At 39.5% G+C, this 18,439-nt stretch overlaps 5 protein-coding genes across 7 annotated transcripts in view; 1 reads left to right on the forward strand and 4 right to left on the reverse strand.

The window, feature by feature from the left end:
* The window catches only part of LOC107980833 (facilitated trehalose transporter Tret1-like), a 48,011-nt gene that overhangs the window by 1,448 nt on the left and 28,124 nt on the right, over window positions 1-18,439 (forward strand). The window lies entirely within an intron of this gene.
* On the reverse strand, window positions 2,851-8,963 carry LOC100679429. The gene is made up of 4 exons (XM_003424321.5): window positions 7,690-8,963; window positions 6,967-7,246; window positions 5,800-6,043; window positions 2,851-4,992 (listed from the first exon to the last, which is right to left on the reverse strand). The coding sequence occupies exons 2-4, from the start codon at window positions 7,186-7,188 to the stop codon at window positions 4,976-4,978; spliced, it is 483 nt and encodes a 160-aa protein (XP_003424369.1). The 5' UTR covers window positions 7,189-7,246; window positions 7,690-8,963; the 3' UTR covers window positions 2,851-4,975.
* On the reverse strand, window positions 9,079-11,260 carry LOC100116908 (splicing factor 3B subunit 4). The gene is made up of 4 exons (XM_008206325.4): window positions 11,142-11,260; window positions 10,694-10,777; window positions 10,335-10,609; window positions 9,079-10,163 (listed from the first exon to the last, which is right to left on the reverse strand). Exons 1-4 carry the CDS (start codon window positions 11,173-11,175, stop codon window positions 9,417-9,419), a joined length of 1,140 nt encoding a protein of 379 aa, XP_008204547.1. The 5' UTR covers window positions 11,176-11,260; the 3' UTR covers window positions 9,079-9,416.
* On the reverse strand, window positions 11,403-14,361 carry LOC100116950 (brahma-associated protein of 60 kDa). Of its 3 annotated transcripts, none has more exons than XM_008206324.3 (7): window positions 14,214-14,361; window positions 13,821-13,995; window positions 13,473-13,648; window positions 12,826-13,156; window positions 12,519-12,716; window positions 12,177-12,435; window positions 11,403-12,083 (listed from the first exon to the last, which is right to left on the reverse strand). In XM_008206324.3, exons 2-7 carry the CDS (start codon window positions 13,932-13,934, stop codon window positions 11,677-11,679), a joined length of 1,485 nt encoding a protein of 494 aa, XP_008204546.1. In that variant the 5' UTR covers window positions 13,935-13,995; window positions 14,214-14,361; the 3' UTR covers window positions 11,403-11,676. The 3 variants fall into 3 exon arrangements, with proteins under 3 accessions (XP_008204546.1, XP_001601313.1, XP_016838947.1); XM_001601263.5 differs by having other exon boundaries at window positions 12,826-13,171; XM_016983458.3 differs by having other exon boundaries at window positions 12,826-13,171; window positions 14,210-14,330.
* Scm (sex comb on midleg) lies at window positions 15,119-18,249 on the reverse strand. The gene has a single exon (NM_001142338.2). The coding sequence runs from the start codon at window positions 18,247-18,249 to the stop codon at window positions 16,153-16,155; it is 2,097 nt and encodes a 698-aa protein (NP_001135810.2). The 3' UTR covers window positions 15,119-16,152.

The following is an 18,439-nucleotide window of genomic DNA, read 5'->3' on the forward strand; positions in this document are numbered from 1 at the left end:
CGTTGAGTGAGCCGAGGTGCGAGATGAGTTTTTGACGATGATGATTCTCGAGAGTTTTTGCTCTGACTTTCGGTGGCGGTTAATAATCTTTTGTAATTCGCAAATTACCGGCTAATGACACTCGACGTAATTCAGATTTATTACACGGGATTACTCCTGTGTGGTTCAGCGAGTCCGAACTAGTATGGAGTCTAAGAATTACACATGATATAATCTATGCTAATTCGCGCGTTGATTTGACATACAATCGCGGTGTGTACCATGTGATTTATTGATTTTTTTCATACGCGATCGTCGTACGTGCTCGAGCAGATTTAAATGTCATTATAGCAGAGTTTCCTCGTTTGCTCGAGATTAATTTGTTGAATTTCAAATCTAACATCATCCTTTGGAAAATCGTTTAAAATCAAAAGTTTATACAAAATCGATCGATACAACTGCTCACCACCCCAGTTGCACATTACACACACACACACACACACACACACACACATACATATATAAAGCGTTTCAAGACGTACACTGAAAGGTTCCCACGAAATACCGCAAGTATGCGAAATAAGTACATAATACGCGCGAACGTTATCAGAAGGGAGTAACGGTGAAAAAATATCGGACGCAAATATGACCATAAAGTTTCGATATTTTAAGGCGCACTTGCGGTCTCGAATCCAATGTTTATTAGAGCGAGAGCGTCGGGCATCGGTAGCCACTGCATATCATATATATGTATGTGTACAACACACCGGCTCTGAGGCGCGCGATTATTTTCGACGCCGCCGCGAGAGCGCCGGTTTTTTACGAGCAAGCGTCATCGCGACGGCTCTAAAGTTCCTCAATTTATTGGCAGAAGCAACGTATTAACGAGGATCGCCTCAAGGATGCTGCCGCTCTTTACGCATTTTCAAACTTGAATGACGCCGAGAATTTTTTTTCCCCGAGGCTGAGAGAGAGAGAGAGAGAGAGAGAGAGAGAGAGAGAGAGGGCAGCTCTTATTTACAGTCCCGCTTTTCGCAATGTTGAAATTTTAATCTTCGTCGCGCGCGTGAAGAAAATAATAAAAATGGAGCTCGTTTTGCGATACGTATAATTTTAATAATAATCAAGACTGGTGCGAGAAAAAGTTTAATTGGCATTCGATGAATCGAATTCTTTTCTCCAGACCTGCCTGTAACCCAAATTATACATGCATCGATTTGTCAAAACTCTCTTGTCGCAAAAAATCGCATACGTTCGCACTACTTATAGGAGACAAATATATAGCAGCTTCGATAAACACAACGCAATAATCATCCGACTTATTATACCCACCGCGTATATATAGCCGCGCGGCGAGAACATTTTAGCGGTTGCGCTCAATTCGACGCGACGTTAATCGAAATGTCAGGTCGACACTCGGCGCGCGCTCTCGTTATTAATTAATGCGTGCGCGAGAGGCGCCTGTTTAGTTCGCGCCCGACGACGGCTGCGCGCGCTTTTGCTCGAGGCTCTTCGCTCTACCATTGCTCTTTGGTTTATATACTTATATATAGGAGCTGAGTTATTAGAGGGAAGTAGGACAAGTTTTTTTTAGACGTATTTTTTCTCTCTTAACTCTCTCCGGGATTAGATTTTGATTGATATTCCTGCAGATATATTTGCGATGCTTCTATTTTCTACGGATGAAAATTAGTCACGTTTTTTTTTGCGTGTGCCAATATTTTTTTGAGAAATTAATCGCGATAAAACGATTAAGCGGATACGCTCGACTTTCGCGACGCGGATCGATGAACCCGCACAGGCGAAACACATCCTCTCCGTATATACAGCGTACACGTATACACACTTCACATGCATAATTCAACTGCCATTAAAAATACAAATCTCTAGCCTCTCGGAGAGAGGGATAGCGCGGCAATTACTCATATAAAAAATCGTTCAATTAAATCAGCAACTTAGCCCCGCCGCGAGCTGATTAATTCCGCGAACCGACGGTGGCGCGCGCGCGCGCTCTCGGCAAAAGGAATTACACGAGCTTTGAAATTACAAGCGCGGCGACCGGCAATTAAAACTCGCTCTTGTGTGTGTCTGTGTGTGGGTATGTGTTCGAGACTATATAAAAAATCGGCTTTTATCTACCTAATTACCGGCCCTGTCGACGACGTTGTCCAGCGCGCTTTCTCTCCTCGCAGTTTCCCTTTCTGCATCAGCGCAAGAGGGGATATATTGCTTTATCTTCTCTCGGCTGCTGCCGCTGCTGTTGTCTACACTCTGCATCAGCTTATCGTCTGGCATATTCGTGTCGTGCGAGTATATAGCTTATACTACTGCAGTCTCCCTTTTTTTTTCATTTTTGGTATGCATATGGAGGCGGTTGTTCCGCGTATCGACGGTTGATAGATGTAATTGCCGCTAGAGGGTGACGAGGAATTCGTGGAATCGAATAGTGTGTAATATGTGTGAGATGTTTATAACGAAAGTTAGGTGATTGTGTGAATGTCTATACAAGAGAAAACACATAGAGGAATGGGAATGTATTATTACGTTTAATTTTTGGGTTTGCTTCGACGAGGGACTCGTTATAATTCGTAAGTAATATCTCGAAAGTGTATGGGGACGGACTGATGTATTCACATATCGTGTGTATACTCGTTATGTACTCATGCGAAGCTTATACTTTGCAATTGTACAGAATGACTTGTGCGAATTTGGCGAACGCCGGCGCGATGACGTCAAAATGATGTGTACGTTTATAATATAATATATGGAAAGAAATTATACGCGTGGTTGTATAAGGGATCAATTAAAATGAAAGGATTTGAGCTTTTGAACAGGTTTCTTCGAAAATAATTTTTAAAACTTTTTGGTGAATATATAATGCAGAATAATATTTATTTCATTAGCACAAAACTCACGAAACTGTTGCCGATACAAAAATTAAATCTGTAATGATATGTCGTTATATATTATATTTTATCAAAGTCATATTGATATATTTTTTCTTAAAATAAGACATTAAATCATATATAAGCTTTGGTAATTTTCATAACCCGTCAATATACATACAGAGTAAACCGATAGAATCATTCACTTCAGCACACACAACATACTGAAATTCTATCACAATTCTGAAAAAAAGCCAATACATAAGTGCACTTTAAAAGAACAGCGTATCTATATAGCAAAATGCAGCGCTTTTTTCGAAAGACACAACAATGTCCTGATAATTCAGCGCAAGTATATTGTAAGGCACAGCGTGACACACGCATACACTGACACGAGGGACATTCGAAATCACTCTCGCGCTTATCTCTGTCTCGTGCGCTCACGATCTCTCGTTGCATCACCCCCTCATTTCTAGACTTTCTGACACATGCTTCTAAACACGGTGCTCAGCTCTCCGCATTACGTGCTGTGTTGCGTTACAATGGATTAATTCAATAGAAATCAATGGCATTCGCATTCAATAGAGTTATTATGTAGAAGAAGTCGTAAACCATGATTTATAGTTTTGTAAAAAAATATCCTGGTCGCAAAACTAATTTCTACAAGCTCGATCTATATAATATTCTTACGAAAGTACAAGTAGCTTGCTTCAAACTTGAAAATTGCGTGACTTAGTAAGTAATAGCAATTGTTGTAGTTGGCTATTTAAAACTATAGTACATAGTCAAAATCCACACCTTTCAATCGAACTTGAAAATACCTCAACAAAAAATCCATCTACCCACATATACAAGGGCATCGGCACGTATATAGAGAATTCGGATCCGCAAAAAATCGGTGTACTCGCGCAGATAATCTGATAAGACTTATACATAAATGTCGAGGCTGCACTCGCGGATAAAGGTCGCATCGAGATAAGGCGAAGGGAACGAGATCCTCGGCATTTCCATCGTCGCTCGCGCGCGGACTGCTTCGCTATAGATACTGCACCTTTAATTAACTCCCCGTGCGCTGCTTCTCTCTCGGTGCACTTGATCTTTTTTTTCGCCAAGGAGTGCAGTATAGAGTTTGTATGCGAGTGTCTGGCCACTTTGGTGTCTTATACACTCGTTCGCGGACGTTTGCTTTTATGACGATCTCATTGCGAACTGTGTAGCGAGTTTGATTGTAAAGATTGGAATGAAAGATTTATTTATATAATTTTTATCTATACTCAAGCACGATTATAGAATTCGATTTACAAATATAGCTTACAGTTAAAATACTCGTAGTAATTTTCGATGCTGTATATAGATTTATCCAATCGGTTGATTTGCACTTGTTTGTCGAGTCAATTGTTTTTGAACAGCAACGGCTCACTTGTTAGATCGACTTGCGCATAAAAATTATACGTTTATCAAAATCTTTCATAAAAAAAAATATTACACACGTAGAATCAAGCATAAATCACGTTAAAAGTAACGAGTAAACATCGCAAATACAATTACTTTAAGAACATCAGCAGAATATTTCTCATCAGAATTATAAACCCGCAGAAAAATGAAGAACGAAATTGCTTTGCGCAATAATTCTCAAATCACAATCAAAAGTCAAATCTCGGGGGAAAAATGACAATCCTTTCAAAATTCAACTCCTACCTTACACACAAAACAAAGCTCTACCACTTCGCCCATAACGCAATCTCGAGAAAACTTCGCCAACTCGCTCGCAGCTCCCCTTATTCTTCTTCCCAGGTTATACGAGCGAGGAGAATAAGCGCGGCAACGGCGAAGAATCGGCCGCAAAGTGAAAGAGGCGCGCGCGTTCGTGATCACAGGCCACTCCCGCGGACTTTTAACGACGAAAGCTATAACAGCAGCCGTCGCTGCTTTGTTGTCTTCTTCTTCTCCTCCTCCTTTGCGTTGTTTGCACTGCGCAGCTTTTTCGCAGGATCCTCTGGTAATTGCGCGGCATCGTTTGTCGGTGTTTACGAGCCGCGGAAGGTCGTCCGAAGATGCATCAGGTTCTTGCGCGCTGATGGGGCTTCGTCTCGAAGACCAATGGCTAGGGGTCATGCGACGATCGGCGCTGAAAATCGCCGAAAATTATAAGTTAGCACAGCGGACGGCGTTTTTGTGTTTACTCTCTACGCGCTGCAAACGCTATACTTTTTAAAGAGGTAATTGCCTGGGGTTTGTTGTTTAGTTGGTGCACGGCTTTGAGCACTGAGCCCATATAGAAATAGTGTTATTTTGAACTTTGCTGTGAAGTTAATGATTTTAATTTCATTTAATTCGTAATCGATGTACGGAGACTTATAACTAATTTTGAGTGTCATTGAAATTACCAAGTAAAATTGATAAGTAATGCAATTGATATTTGAATGAGTTTATAGTCACAGGTGTCAAGTATGTTAATCAAAGTTTCACAGTTTGCTTTTATACAACTACTTCGAAATGTCTTGTTTACTTATCAATCAATCAGGCTAATCAGAATTGATTGAGGTTCAAATGCGATAGAAAAACAACACAAAATGACTTGTGTACAGCGGCACCAATGACGTCTTCACTAAAGTTTTGTAACTCTTATTCAAAGCTTGGTTCTAAAAAAATAATTCATCAAAACTTTCGAAATTCCAAGAAAAGCCCTATTTCCGAATCCATACAACGCGCACCGAATACAAGTTTTTACCCCAGCATGCATACACGTATTCCCAAACCCGCATAGCAAATTATTATCTGCGCTCGCGCGAAGCCGAATCGCTTCAGAGAAAATCGTTCACCGCAGTCTCGAACAAGAAACTCTTTTCAAACGAAATTCCCATTGTAGCCGTCACGTACACTTATACAAAATACACTGTCACTCTCTCTTTCTCTCGTGCGTTGGCAAACTTACTCAGATGAGTGCAGCTCGGCTGCGGGGCGATGAGCATAATTTTCCTGTGCGTCGACAGCACCGCCGAGGTCGGTATTATGTTTATGGAAATTTCGTTCCTGTTAGGCTGCTGCTGCTCGGTGTTGTTGCCGGACGCTGAGATTCGATTATTGTTCTGGCCGTTGTTGTTACCGCTGGGGCCGTTGTCGCCGTAGCCTATGGCCTGGAGGTTCTGCTTGCAGTTGGTCACGACGTACGTTCCCACCTTATGTTAAAAGACGCGCATTAGTTTGATGCTGTTTTATCGTTTCGCGCGATGAATTCGATTTCGATGAGCTACACACAATTAAGTCCAATCGATTGTATGATTAATTCAGCGAGCATTATTAAAAGTATCGAAATATCGAACACGTGTGTATACTCTATTTTTAGTCCAAGGCGAAAAAGGCTCTTCAATATTTATTTTTCTCGCATAAACACCTTATCTGCAATATCGGAATATTTCACGGGAGCAAAAGCATTTGCTATACGATGTACTTAAACGAGCCGTGCGTGAAATCGATAATCGATTCGCTTTCCTATTACGCCAGATAATAGCACGAAAAGAATCATAAAAGAGTTGTATGCTTTCCCTCGGCCCGATACAGCCATATGAAACATTTACTTAAACGTCGTGAATCTTTACGAGCACATTTTGCTACAAGATTTTATAAACTTTCGCCTAAATTATTCATCGATTCCATAACGCGCGGACGTATAACCGGCGAATAAAAAGTCGATAGTTCGCACTTCCAGCGCCGCGTTAAAGTCTCTTAATACACACGAGAGATTGAGATTCCTATCGCTCGACAAACATAGGCGCGGTAACGCACATCAGTTTGCGCGCAATTAAGAGAGGATTAAGCGCTCCAATACAATACAAGACAATGCTTCCGATATGCGATAACGAGCCTCTACGTTTCTAAGTGAAAAGCACACACATTAGAGCAAATAGAGCGTGTATGACAAGCCATTAATTCGCTCCTGACACCTCTAAGACATTTTCAAACACTCGCTTCATCGATCGCCCCTTGTAAACTGTTTCCGATAAAAAATTATACCTGTAAAGAGAGAGAGAGAGAGAGAGAGAGAGAGAGAGAGAGAGAGAGAGAGAGAGAGAGAGAGAGAAATGATATCGACGAAACCAACCGTGGAGAGTACGATGATGACGAGGAGGGCGATGCCGAGCCAGAAGTACCAGGCCTCCCAGAAGTGCTTGAGAGGCCGCTTCTGTATGACGTAGCAGCATTGGGGGTTGCAGCAGCAGTAGAAGCAGTACTTGTCCGGTGCGCAGGGAAAGGGCTTGCTCACCACGTCCTCGTCATCGCCGCTCTTCGTCGAGTTGTCGCACTCGTACGACAGGCGCGCCATAGTACTCCCAACACCATACTTTTACCCAGCGGCGTTGGTTTGGTCTGTCGGCTGGAGGCTGGAATATTTTTTTTCGGAAATTGGGGTGATAATTTTATAGAAGTGGGAAGGCTGACCAGTTGGATTTGGAAAAGATAGTTTTTGACTCGTGCGAGTTAGGATTTAACACGAGCTTGAATTGGTGCGTCTATATAGAGTAGGTGTACAGTTACTCGTTTCTCAAATGGATTTTGATTGAATGCTGATTAAGAGGCTAAGCAGAACACATATATAGGCTCAAGTAGAAATAACCGTCTATAATATCGGACAACTTGTCGGAGACATTGTATACGAACTTGCTTCATGCCGTAACAGTTTTATGGTATAACATACGCATAATTTATCTACTATAATCACCCATTACCACAACGTGTATATGTTATCTTTAAGTTTTGTGGGCCTACACGAAAGCTTCAAATTTGAATCTAGTCCAGTTTTAAACCGTCAAAATTCAATACATACGCAACGACTATTATTCCCAGCGACGTACGCAATCGAATCATCCAAAGAACTTCACCACAAACAGCCACGTTATCATCTTGTCGAGAACCACTGACGCGCAAGCGAGACAGATTCGCAACCGCTCGCGTCACGAAGTACAAGCAAGCACCTCCGTCTCTCTCTCTCTCTCTCTCTCTCTCTCTCTCTCTCTCTCTCAACAGCTCCTTATTGAAATTCAAACTTCCAGATCACGTCATGTCACGAAGCACATACGAATCCGCACTCGAACTATACACAACTATCCAAACCGAACAGACGTTATAAAACAAAAGCAGCGCGAGTCGATCCTCCAGCGAAAGGACTACGCGACTTGGCGTTTCGCGGCTAAAAGACAAGCAGCCCGGACTCGCGAGTCGAGCTCCGCGAAATAATCGATATCCAGCCACTGTATAGCTACGGCACGGTGACCGGGTAGCTTATACGACGTCGGTCGATACACACCTCCCCGGCTGACCGGCTTCTCTACTTCCGATTGTCGCTCTATACACTACGCGGGGCTTGTCATTATGCCACCGCCGAGGCGCGAGAGCCTCGCTTTAATGTCTGGTCGTATAACGATTCCTGCGCGCGGTATACACACATGCGAGCGAATTAATTGAGAGTAGGGGTGCGATCGTGAGTCGACTGATTTTTTTTCTTTCCTTTTAACGCGGCGAGCTCACCTTCGAGACTATAAGCTGCGGTGATGGAATGATTTTAGCAGCGATGCGGCGCTGAATAAGTAACGAGGCTTAGAGTTTTCGATGTTTTGTGACCTTCTGCGTACGCTATATGGGGGGACGTTAACGCGTGAACAATTTTGCGTACAACAAGATCAAGAAAGCGATTGGCACTTTAAAGACGTGTAGGTCATAGTTCAATAACAGGTGTTTAACTTTACAATCTTATCTTTGTGAAATACTGTCCTATGTCGTGCATACACAGTCCAAGCTTAGCCTAGTTTACTTATAGCCCTGTTGCCTATAGTTCAGGCAGGCCGGCGATAAATTTTTTTGACTATGCAGGCGATGCGCCAGCTCTCGAAGGGTGTGATTAGCATTACTCATTCAGTGTCGTCATTAGGTCAATTAGGCTATTTCCTATTTTCTTTTTTTGTTCCGAGGACGCGTACGTTATCTCGTAGCGTTAATAGCGTGTCAAGTTTGTAGAACGTCGGAATGACTTATGCGGCTTTTACGACTAGATCGCGTAATTGATGTTTGTTATTTAGAAAAGTTTTCAAAGACAACTTTTACGACACCTGCAACTCATTACGTATGCGACGCTGCTTGAAAAATTAAATGGATTTCTGTCTGTATGGACGGCAACGAAGAAATGTTTGGGTTCGCAATGACAGAATAATCAATGGAGTCGCTTATATTACAGTTTATTCACGTCGAGTAGAAAAATATTGTAAATAACAGTTTGGCTATCGATGTGGTTCGTCAAATAAAATCTTTATCTAGCTGATTTTTCAATAATTGTCCAGTGTTCACAACAAACAAAAAAGGTTCAAACTAATAGTCATAGCTGGACTTTGAAATCGAAACGGATCTAAAAAAAAGTCATATAGTCACGTTGTCAATGGTATACAAATTTATTTCTAAGAATTAATTTATCGTTCTCGGCATCCACAACTTAAATCTAACGGAAAATACAAGTGTCTCTTTAGCGTTTCACAGAAATCGATCGCACGTTTCTCGCCGAACTTATTGGAACTGCTGTCCCTCTTGAGGAGGTGGTGGTGGCGGTGGTCCTCTGGGCGGGAAAGGCGGCGGCGGATGGGGATGCCTCCAACCTGGTGGGGCTCTAGGCAGCGGTGGCTGGAACTGTCCAAACTGCGGAGGGGCTCCACCGCCCGGTGGTGGTGGCGGTGGGAATTGACCTTGTTGGGCCCAGTGCGTGGGTGGCATCATCCTCTGTTGCTGACCTTGCTGATTCGGCATGGGTGGAAGTGGTGGAGGCATACCCGGAGGTAATGGCGGATGCGATGGCATGTTGGGCATAGGTGGCAACGGTGGCGGCGGGATGTTTGCCGGGAATCCCGTCGGCGGCGGTGGTACCGGTGGTGGTGGTGGGTGACCCATCGGTGGTACCGGTGCTGACGGTGGTGGAGGCGGTGGCATAACCATGCCGTGCATCATGTGATGCTGAGGATGCGGCTGAGGCATGCCGACGTTTGGCATTGACGTGGGAATCAGAGGTGGCGCGTCCGCGAACAGTTGGTGAGGCCTGTCCGCCTGGCTGAGTGGGTTCTGCGCGGCAAGGAGACGTTCAGCTGCGCTTCCGTGACGCTCGCCCTTCGCGTCGCGTTTGAAGGCGTAGGATACGGAAATCGGTCGATTGCAAAGATACTGGCCATTCATGGCTTCTATACTTGCGTCACTTGCATCGAAGGACGCAAAATTTATGAAGGCAAAGCCCTTTGAATTGCCTGTTTCCGGATCTCTCATAATCTGAAAATGAGTATTATATTTTAGTGCAGTTAAATAATTTATATGTTTTATACTTCATGATAGGCAATCTGCTTTGAATATGTTTTAAACATATTTACAAAATTATTCTAATAGTCAGTAGTTAATTTTACCACATTTCATAATAATTAATGCGTGTGTAACAAAAATTACCTTTGGTGTTTGAAGGATAACTCCAAATGCGCTGAATGTATCATAAAGTAACTTTTCGTCAACTTCAGGATCAAGATTACCAATAAAAATATTGGCTCCAACATCAAGATTCTTTTGATGTGCACTAGCTTTATTTACCCGTATGGGCTTGCCATAGAGTTTAATCATGTTCATGATTTTAATGGCATAATCAGCATCTTCCTCTCCCATGAATTCAACAAATCCATATCCTTGATGCATCTGCGTCACCCTGTCTTTTGGCATGTGAACGTTGACTGTAAAGACAAACAAAAGTTTTACTGATACTTTATCACTTATTAAAAACTCAGTAATTCTTTTAAATTTACAATAACGCTTACCAACAGGTCCAGACTGTACAAACAATTCCCACAAAAGGGACTCGGAGACTTTGTCATCCAAGCCTCCGACATAAATCGTTGCATCTAAAAAAAATAGCGTTTGTTAGTCTATTTGGCATAAATCTAACCTCAATACTAAACACATACGATATTTCGATATATTATATTAGTTATATTATTACGGTTTACGTATAAACGTAAAGATATTATCGACAAATATGTCGATTATAAATACTTATATATTTGTGAATTTGTCTTGGAAACTTTGTAGTAAATTTAAGCTGTAATAAACACGAAACTTAGAGGTTATAAAAGTGAATTTAGATTTTTATGAAAGAAGATATTCTCTTGTAGCTGTACCATCGGTTTCAAATTTATCAAAATAGTGTTAAAATTCATTTATATGAATTTAAATATTGCTATATTTACAATTATAGCAAATAATTACCTTGATTGCGTTCCGCTATCGGACCGGCCGCCATTTTCGACCGAACGTGGAACCGCACTGAACACCATAAATATTTGTACGATCTTAGCGCCGCCACGACGCCGCGTCGTCTATAATAGCATGATTCATGCTGCATGAAGTTTGTTGCTATATATACTTCAATGATTTCGGAAAAATTTAAAATAAAAATCACAGTAAATTTTATTTTTTAAATGAAATTTTGATTATTTTGTATATAAATTGGGAAAAATGTAGCACAACATTTTATGATTTTATTTCTTATATGTTTATAATAGGAAACTGTGACAATCATACAGAATATTGACGATTTACAAATTAATGAATCAAGATTAATTTAATTTACACAGAATCCACGCAATCACTCGTTCATACTATTTGCTAGTTTAAAATAGATACAAAATTATTCGTCTGATGCACACAATTGTCAAGATGGAATTGATCCTTAAGCTTTATAAAAAGGACATACTGATTTATAACTAAAGCGAGACATATTTTAATTTTTGTTTTATAATCTTTAGGAATTCCTTATTCCAAGAGCCTGTTCCAACTCCGCCCGTTTTTGCTGAACTTTTGTGTAGAAGTATCGACAGACAGCTTCTTGAGCCCAAGGCTGATAATAAAACTCTGCTCTGCGTTCTTCCTCTGGATTTCCTACAACGTCGGTCATAGTTTTCAGATCTCTCGTTTGCGATATGATCCACTTGTTAATGAACTGTTGTGGATCCTTTGCGAAACTCAGGAAAAATTCCCGATTGGTTTTCAGTTGATTTATAGTCTCCACAGTTTCGTGAATCTTATTGTCGAGACTTTGAATTTCTTGCTGACTCGCCGTCGATAGCAAGAAATTGTTCATTTGTGTCTTTAGCGTGTCGTCAACTTCAACGTCAATGTCGTAACAGGCTGTTTGCTTAGTTTCTGTGCCTGTAATGGGGGAAAAATGTTTAGCTTAATAATTTTTCTTATACAGAAAAATACAGTATAAATTTATCATGTATTACTTTACTAAATACCAACCTTCTACGCTGATAACGTGATTAATAACGATCGGGTCTGGCGGATGAAGAAGCGGGTTGAGGCGTTGTGGTATTTCTGCAAACTTCATCCTAGGGCAAGCGAAGATTTGCTCTAGATATTTGTCACAGTTGATGTATTCACGTTCGTGACTGTCTTGCAACTTGTGCGTTTTTATGTACTGCCAGAGTGCTGAAATAATAACTGGACGCGTTTGGGTGTGAACACCAAGTAGACGCGCTAATCGAGGATCTAGTTTGAACTGAAAAATGAAAGATAAATTTTGAAAATAAATCTTAAACGATACAGGGTTTTGAATTCATTTATAAAATTTTAGTCTGTTACCTGCAGAGGTTGATAGTCGAGAAGTAAAAGAATTGTACAGCGAACATTCTTGTCACCTGGTCTTTTCACTTGAAAACCATCAGTCTCTTGTGTTGTAAGTGTACGGTGCCACTCAACTAAATGGTTGTCTGGTCCATACAAATCCTTGTCTAATTCTATCACTAAACTCTTAAAAAACGACGAAAACTTCCTCTTCACCTAAATCATTGATTAATGATGATTATTATGACAACTTTATTTGAAAACATAAATATCTTACAGACATTTATCAGTTTAAGAGATAACTGTAATAATAATCGTGATTTACCTTGTTTGGATCATTTTTAGTATCATCTAAAAGCCTTCCTTCTACTCGAAGTTCCCATGAAGCTACTGTACCCTCTTCATTCTCAGTAGCTTCTTTAGCTGGATAGAATGTATTAGAGATGAAAATTCTAAGCTTGCGCTTCTGTTTCATAGGACGCTTCAGAGCTTCCTGTATATCTAGACGTTTTCGCATTATCGTTGCATCTAACTTTCTTTCAAATGCTAGTAAATCCATATAAGCTTGTGACTCTGGCACCAAGTCACGCACTTTTTGGGGTAGAATTTTATCAGCTAACTTTTTCTTCTTTTTTGATGTGGAATGTGAAAAGTCACTGTTCCAAAAATACCTAGATGAGTTTTCACGAAAATAACGGAATTCAAAAATCAAAAAGAAATTTTGAAGAATTTTGGATGTGATGTTGGCCATGATGAGTTGAGTTTATCCTTGTTTCAGATTGTACAAACTTAATAAAATCAAAAGTCAACATAAAAAAATGTAAAAAAAAGTATTCTAACGTTTGACAGTGACTTTCGCTGTTGAATTTGATGTACATTGTACACCAATAAAAACTATTACAATCTGATGTTAAAAAAACAAAAATGAAAATGAATGATAAATTAAAATAAAATTCTTTTCAATATTCTTACGGTTTTTGCTGTGACATTGGTAACCGTTGGTCTGCACTTCTCTTCCCACCAGGAGGAGTTGCCAAGGGTCCTTGCCGCATATTAGAATAAGGTTGATTTGGCCTCATGATACCTCCAGGACCTGGGCCACCAGTACCCATTTGTGGTGGAGGTGTAAAGCCTGACCTTTGTTGAATCTAGGTGTGATAAGGTACCAATTAACCACAGTTTATTTAATTAACTGTCACAAATTTACACAACTTCTAATGAAAATATATAAATTTAACTCAGACAATAGTAGTTAATATTTGACTGCATAAAAGGCAAAATAATAGACATTTATATCGACCTAATAAATAAACAACTTACTGGAAAGTTAGGTCCAGAATACTGTCTCAAATTTGGTGGTACCGATGGTGGTGGATATCGCTGTGGTGGTGGGCCATTGCTGGCTGCATTCGGCACTGGAAACCTCTGAGCCATTGTTGCTAGATGCCGAGTTAACTTAACAAGCAGTCAACCACTCACTCGGTCATCTGAAATTCTGTGAAATACAAAATTACAACAAACTTCTATGGCATTGCTCCAAAATCGAAACGTATTAAGCCGCGCATTTTAAGGTTAGAAAACTTAACACAACACAGCGTCAAACGATTATTCGCGAATGAGAAATCGTACTACAGTGACAGAATTTATCCTCATCGATTAACAAAAGCGCGATAATTGAAGAAAAATGACGCGAGGAGGCGAAAAACAACCTACGCTTTGCAACAATCAGCCGACGTCTCCTCTCGACAGTAGTGACTGTAGGCATCCGACTAACAGGTATACCAACTTAAAACCGTCATTCACGAAATGGACAGATACACAGTCGACACAGAAGAGACTCGACTCGAGCGAAATGGTTGCGGCGGTTGCGGGCGTCGCGGCTTTATGCTTGGAATGTATATCCGTCTCTTTCTATTCCGCGGCATCGATATCTTCCTATTTTAGTCACTAGAGGCTCTAGTGAGTTTGACGTCAAAATCAATTAAAATGAAAATACTGTTTCACTATACCTATAAGTAATTACTTTTTATAGTAATAAAATTGGAACAAATATTTTTATAAAAAAATTATTTAAAAACCGGCTACTAAAAATACAAAAACATATACATGCACATCTTTCCTATTATAAATAAAAAAAATTAAAATAAGTACTTTTGTTAATATTTATTGAAAATATACGAACAATTTCACAAGAAAAACATAATTTAAACGATTCTGATCTTATTATATAATTTAGAAAAGGGGATAAAAGATACAAAGGATTTAATGTGGATTGTATATTTTGTTATTTGAATATCAGTTTTTTACAAAGATTCGTATTACGCATGATTTCATAGTACTGTTAATTCGATTAATTTCTTAAGATAGATTTTATTTTTTTTCTATTTCTGATAGACGGAAGTAGGGGAAGCGGCTTCACAATTATCTCGTAGAACATGCTATTCATACTTCTATGCATCTTGGTAAAAGTAAATAGACAAGAGATTTTAAAATCTAAGTTAGCCTATAGCGCAAAAAATAATGTTTCATTGCCATTATTTTCTTTACTAGCAATTTGTTAATTCTATAATCATTGATACGCACATGTCACTTCATTGTACAATAATTACAAAGATTTCTTTTTTCCTGTACTACTTCTGATTCGCCTTAATATTTTAGGAATCACAGTTCATATTTTTACTGAATAAGAATAAAAATTCTGAATATCTGTGAAGGTTGATATCATTTTTATTACATTTCAAACACAATAAATTATATAGAGACCTATTCATTACTTAATTTTTGTGCCTGACTTCAAGCCCTTCATTTGTGATAAAATGTTTTGAAAAACCAAAGTTACATCTTTGGAGTATGATTGAATGAGGTATTAATTTAATTAAACTAATACTTTTCAATCATTATAAATAAAATACATGCAAAAACTTTTTTGGTAAACGTTCAAAGCGAATGCTTTAAAGTACATGATTTTATGCATACCTTCACCTTGAAAAAAGATTTCTGTTTACAATTAACAAAATTGTAGAAAGTGCATTTTCTCATAATCTTAATAAACGATTACAACAAACAGAAAAAAAAATGATTAATGTTCGTTAATCATGATTTATATACAATTTATGCTGTCTTTTATAATATTCAGCCCTGATGACAATTAAAAGTTTTTAAATGACTTAAATTCCTGCATCTATATTCTATGAATAAGAAATACAGTAAAATCATTCAAATATTGAATTTCTTAAAATTCTTTTGCATGTGAAACACTTATTAAATCATTTCTAGCTTAAGTGTATAATAACAATATAAAAAAACATTATTACTAATAAATTGTAAAAGTTGCAAAAAAAATTAGTTCATATTTTAAGAAATCCAGTTTTAAGTGTACAAATTTGAAATGGCAAACATTTTTTATTATTAATTTTTATACAAACAATCAAGAAATATGTACTGCTCAAAATAGCTACATGTGACTAGTGAATATAACTATTTTTCACTATATGAGAATTTCGAAAATTCACTTTTGATGCGATTTTAACTGTACATCTTTCTTTAAGGTACATATTCAACAAAACTGAAAAAAGATCAAACATAATATGATAAGTTGCAAAAAACTATGCAGGTCTCGGTAGATTTACAACTTCATGTGCGAATGAGATAATCACAGTATTAAATGCCGTCTACCCTTAATACGATTAACCAAGTTACAAATTTTTAGTGCTGGCCCAAGCTTTAATCCCATATACTTCATCATCATATCGGAATTCAAAAGTAGTAAAGCCTTTCCATCAATTTCATGTTTCCTAAAAAGGTCGGCATGCTGCTCTAAGGCAGGATCAGTCATAGCTATGTATTGTATCACATCTTCGATAGTCCATTCAGCTGGTTCAACCGACTGCACTCGTTGTATTGGATTTTCATTCTGTGTGGTCGATGTAGCTGCTTCAAATTCAGGACCAGATTTCTTGGGCTGCTTAGCTGGCGTTGGCTCCACCACAGGATGCTGACTCGCAGGTGGCTCGGGATTCTTTTGTACTTGAGGTTGCTGTGTAGTCGTTGGATTTTCTTGATTTTCTGCTGACCATCTCCTTTTTTCTGCTGTGCCATTGCTTAACTCTTCTCTATTCACAAAGTTTTGATGGCCAACTGGACACTTTTTACATGTTTCTTTTTTCTTTGATAACATATGTTCACATGCACACAGATCTTCTAGTTGTCTTCTCATATACACATACAAGTCTTCTTCTTCCATAAACACAGGTAATACAACAGTAGTTGGCTTACTTTCAATAGTTAAAGTAATACTTTCCCCTTCACCACGCTTGAACAAACTTAATATTTGCCGTGGACTTATAGCTGCCATTAAAAATGCTTGAAAGATATCTTTAATAACTGACTGTGCTTGTCCGCTAAACTGAGCAGGCAATGCTTTAACTTTTCTTGGATCAAAATAGGGGCCGCATGAACAATTGTGATTGACGTAAAAATTGATATTTTCAATAGATACTGTTTTATTACTAGTTGTACTTGTATCTGGCTCTGTTGCTGGCTGTGGTGGTGCGCTTGAACCTGCAGGACTTACTAAGGCCACGGCTGGCTCTCTTCCACTTCCACTTCCAGATACAGCCATAACTGGAAGTACATTGCTCGTCCTTGACTTAAAACGGTTCGGTCCTGTTGATTTTGCTCTTGGTGGTTGCAATGGATGGCCACTTTTTGCGCACCATCCACAAGGAAAAATATCTCTGGAATCAAATTTACACCAGTAATCAAAGGCTCCTCTCCAACCGTCAAATGTTATGTGTATTGAGTCATCCTTTACAGCGCCAATAGTTGCTGTACAGATTAATTGAGGATTCTTCTTATCTATGGCTTCTAACTTTTGCCCAACTTGAAACATGTTCCAACGGGGTGTTTTCGGTTCATGTTTAAATACTTTAGCTGGAGCCATTTCTGCTCCATTAAGGGTTTTCAATAAAAACATAGGCCATCCAGAGGCATTTATGCGAAAACCAAGTGGTGGTTGTAACATACCACCAGACTTTTCACAATGACCTATTGGATTAATTTCATTACTATCCACTAATCTCCAAAAGTCATTCTTATTATCTGATCCATCCAATCTCAATCTCAACCTTGGGCCATGTAGTCCCACTACGGTAGCTATACAAGTAGAGGTTACATTACGAGGATCTAATGCTTCAAGTTTCATCCCAATCTGAAATTCATTTGTGGGTGGTTCTTCATGTTGCTTAAAACACTCGATAGGCGCTGCGGTACTGTTGGTTTCTTTCAAGTATGAATCCCAATCAAAGGTTTGATAAGTCTCATATTGAAAGGAACCACTTGACGTGGAGGCTGGATGATTTTGAGCGTTAAGCTGTTTGTTATTAGAATTTGGCACTGGGGATGTTGCAATCAGCGGCTGCTCCTCGCTAACCTTTTTGGGTTCTTCTTGAGTTTCCTTCTTCTGATGCCTGTTCAGGCACATCGAGGAGCAGAAGTCTTTTGGAGGCTCGTTTCTTTGCTCCAGCCTGACTGGTGTTCCCCGTATAACATTGTCACACTGTACACAAGCTCCACGAACGTAGGCTTTACGAAACTCTGCTAAGCAAGTTTCACAACAAAATTCTTTTTTGCCATGCTGCGTAGGCAGAACATATTTTAGAGGTAACTTTGTTTCACCGCACCAGGTGCACACGGTTCTCAATTTCGGAGGTCGTCCACGACTCCGTGCCTCTGACTGAGGTGTGGACATTTTGCCGTTCATTTATATACACTGCGTGTCTCTCAATTTAGTCGTCGAGTTGGCGAGTATTGCATAGCCACAGCATCTCCATCACCGTACGGCAAAGCACATCGTCATAGCAAAATATGTATCGTCAACAAACGATGTATTTGGCGATTGCGAAAGATGAAATGTGGCTACTGGTCACTGGGATATCGTA

The sequence above is a fragment of the Nasonia vitripennis genome, chromosome 3, assembly GCF_009193385.2.
Source record: "Nasonia vitripennis strain AsymCx chromosome 3, Nvit_psr_1.1, whole genome shotgun sequence".
Lineage (NCBI taxonomy): Eukaryota > Metazoa > Arthropoda > Insecta > Hymenoptera > Pteromalidae > Nasonia > Nasonia vitripennis.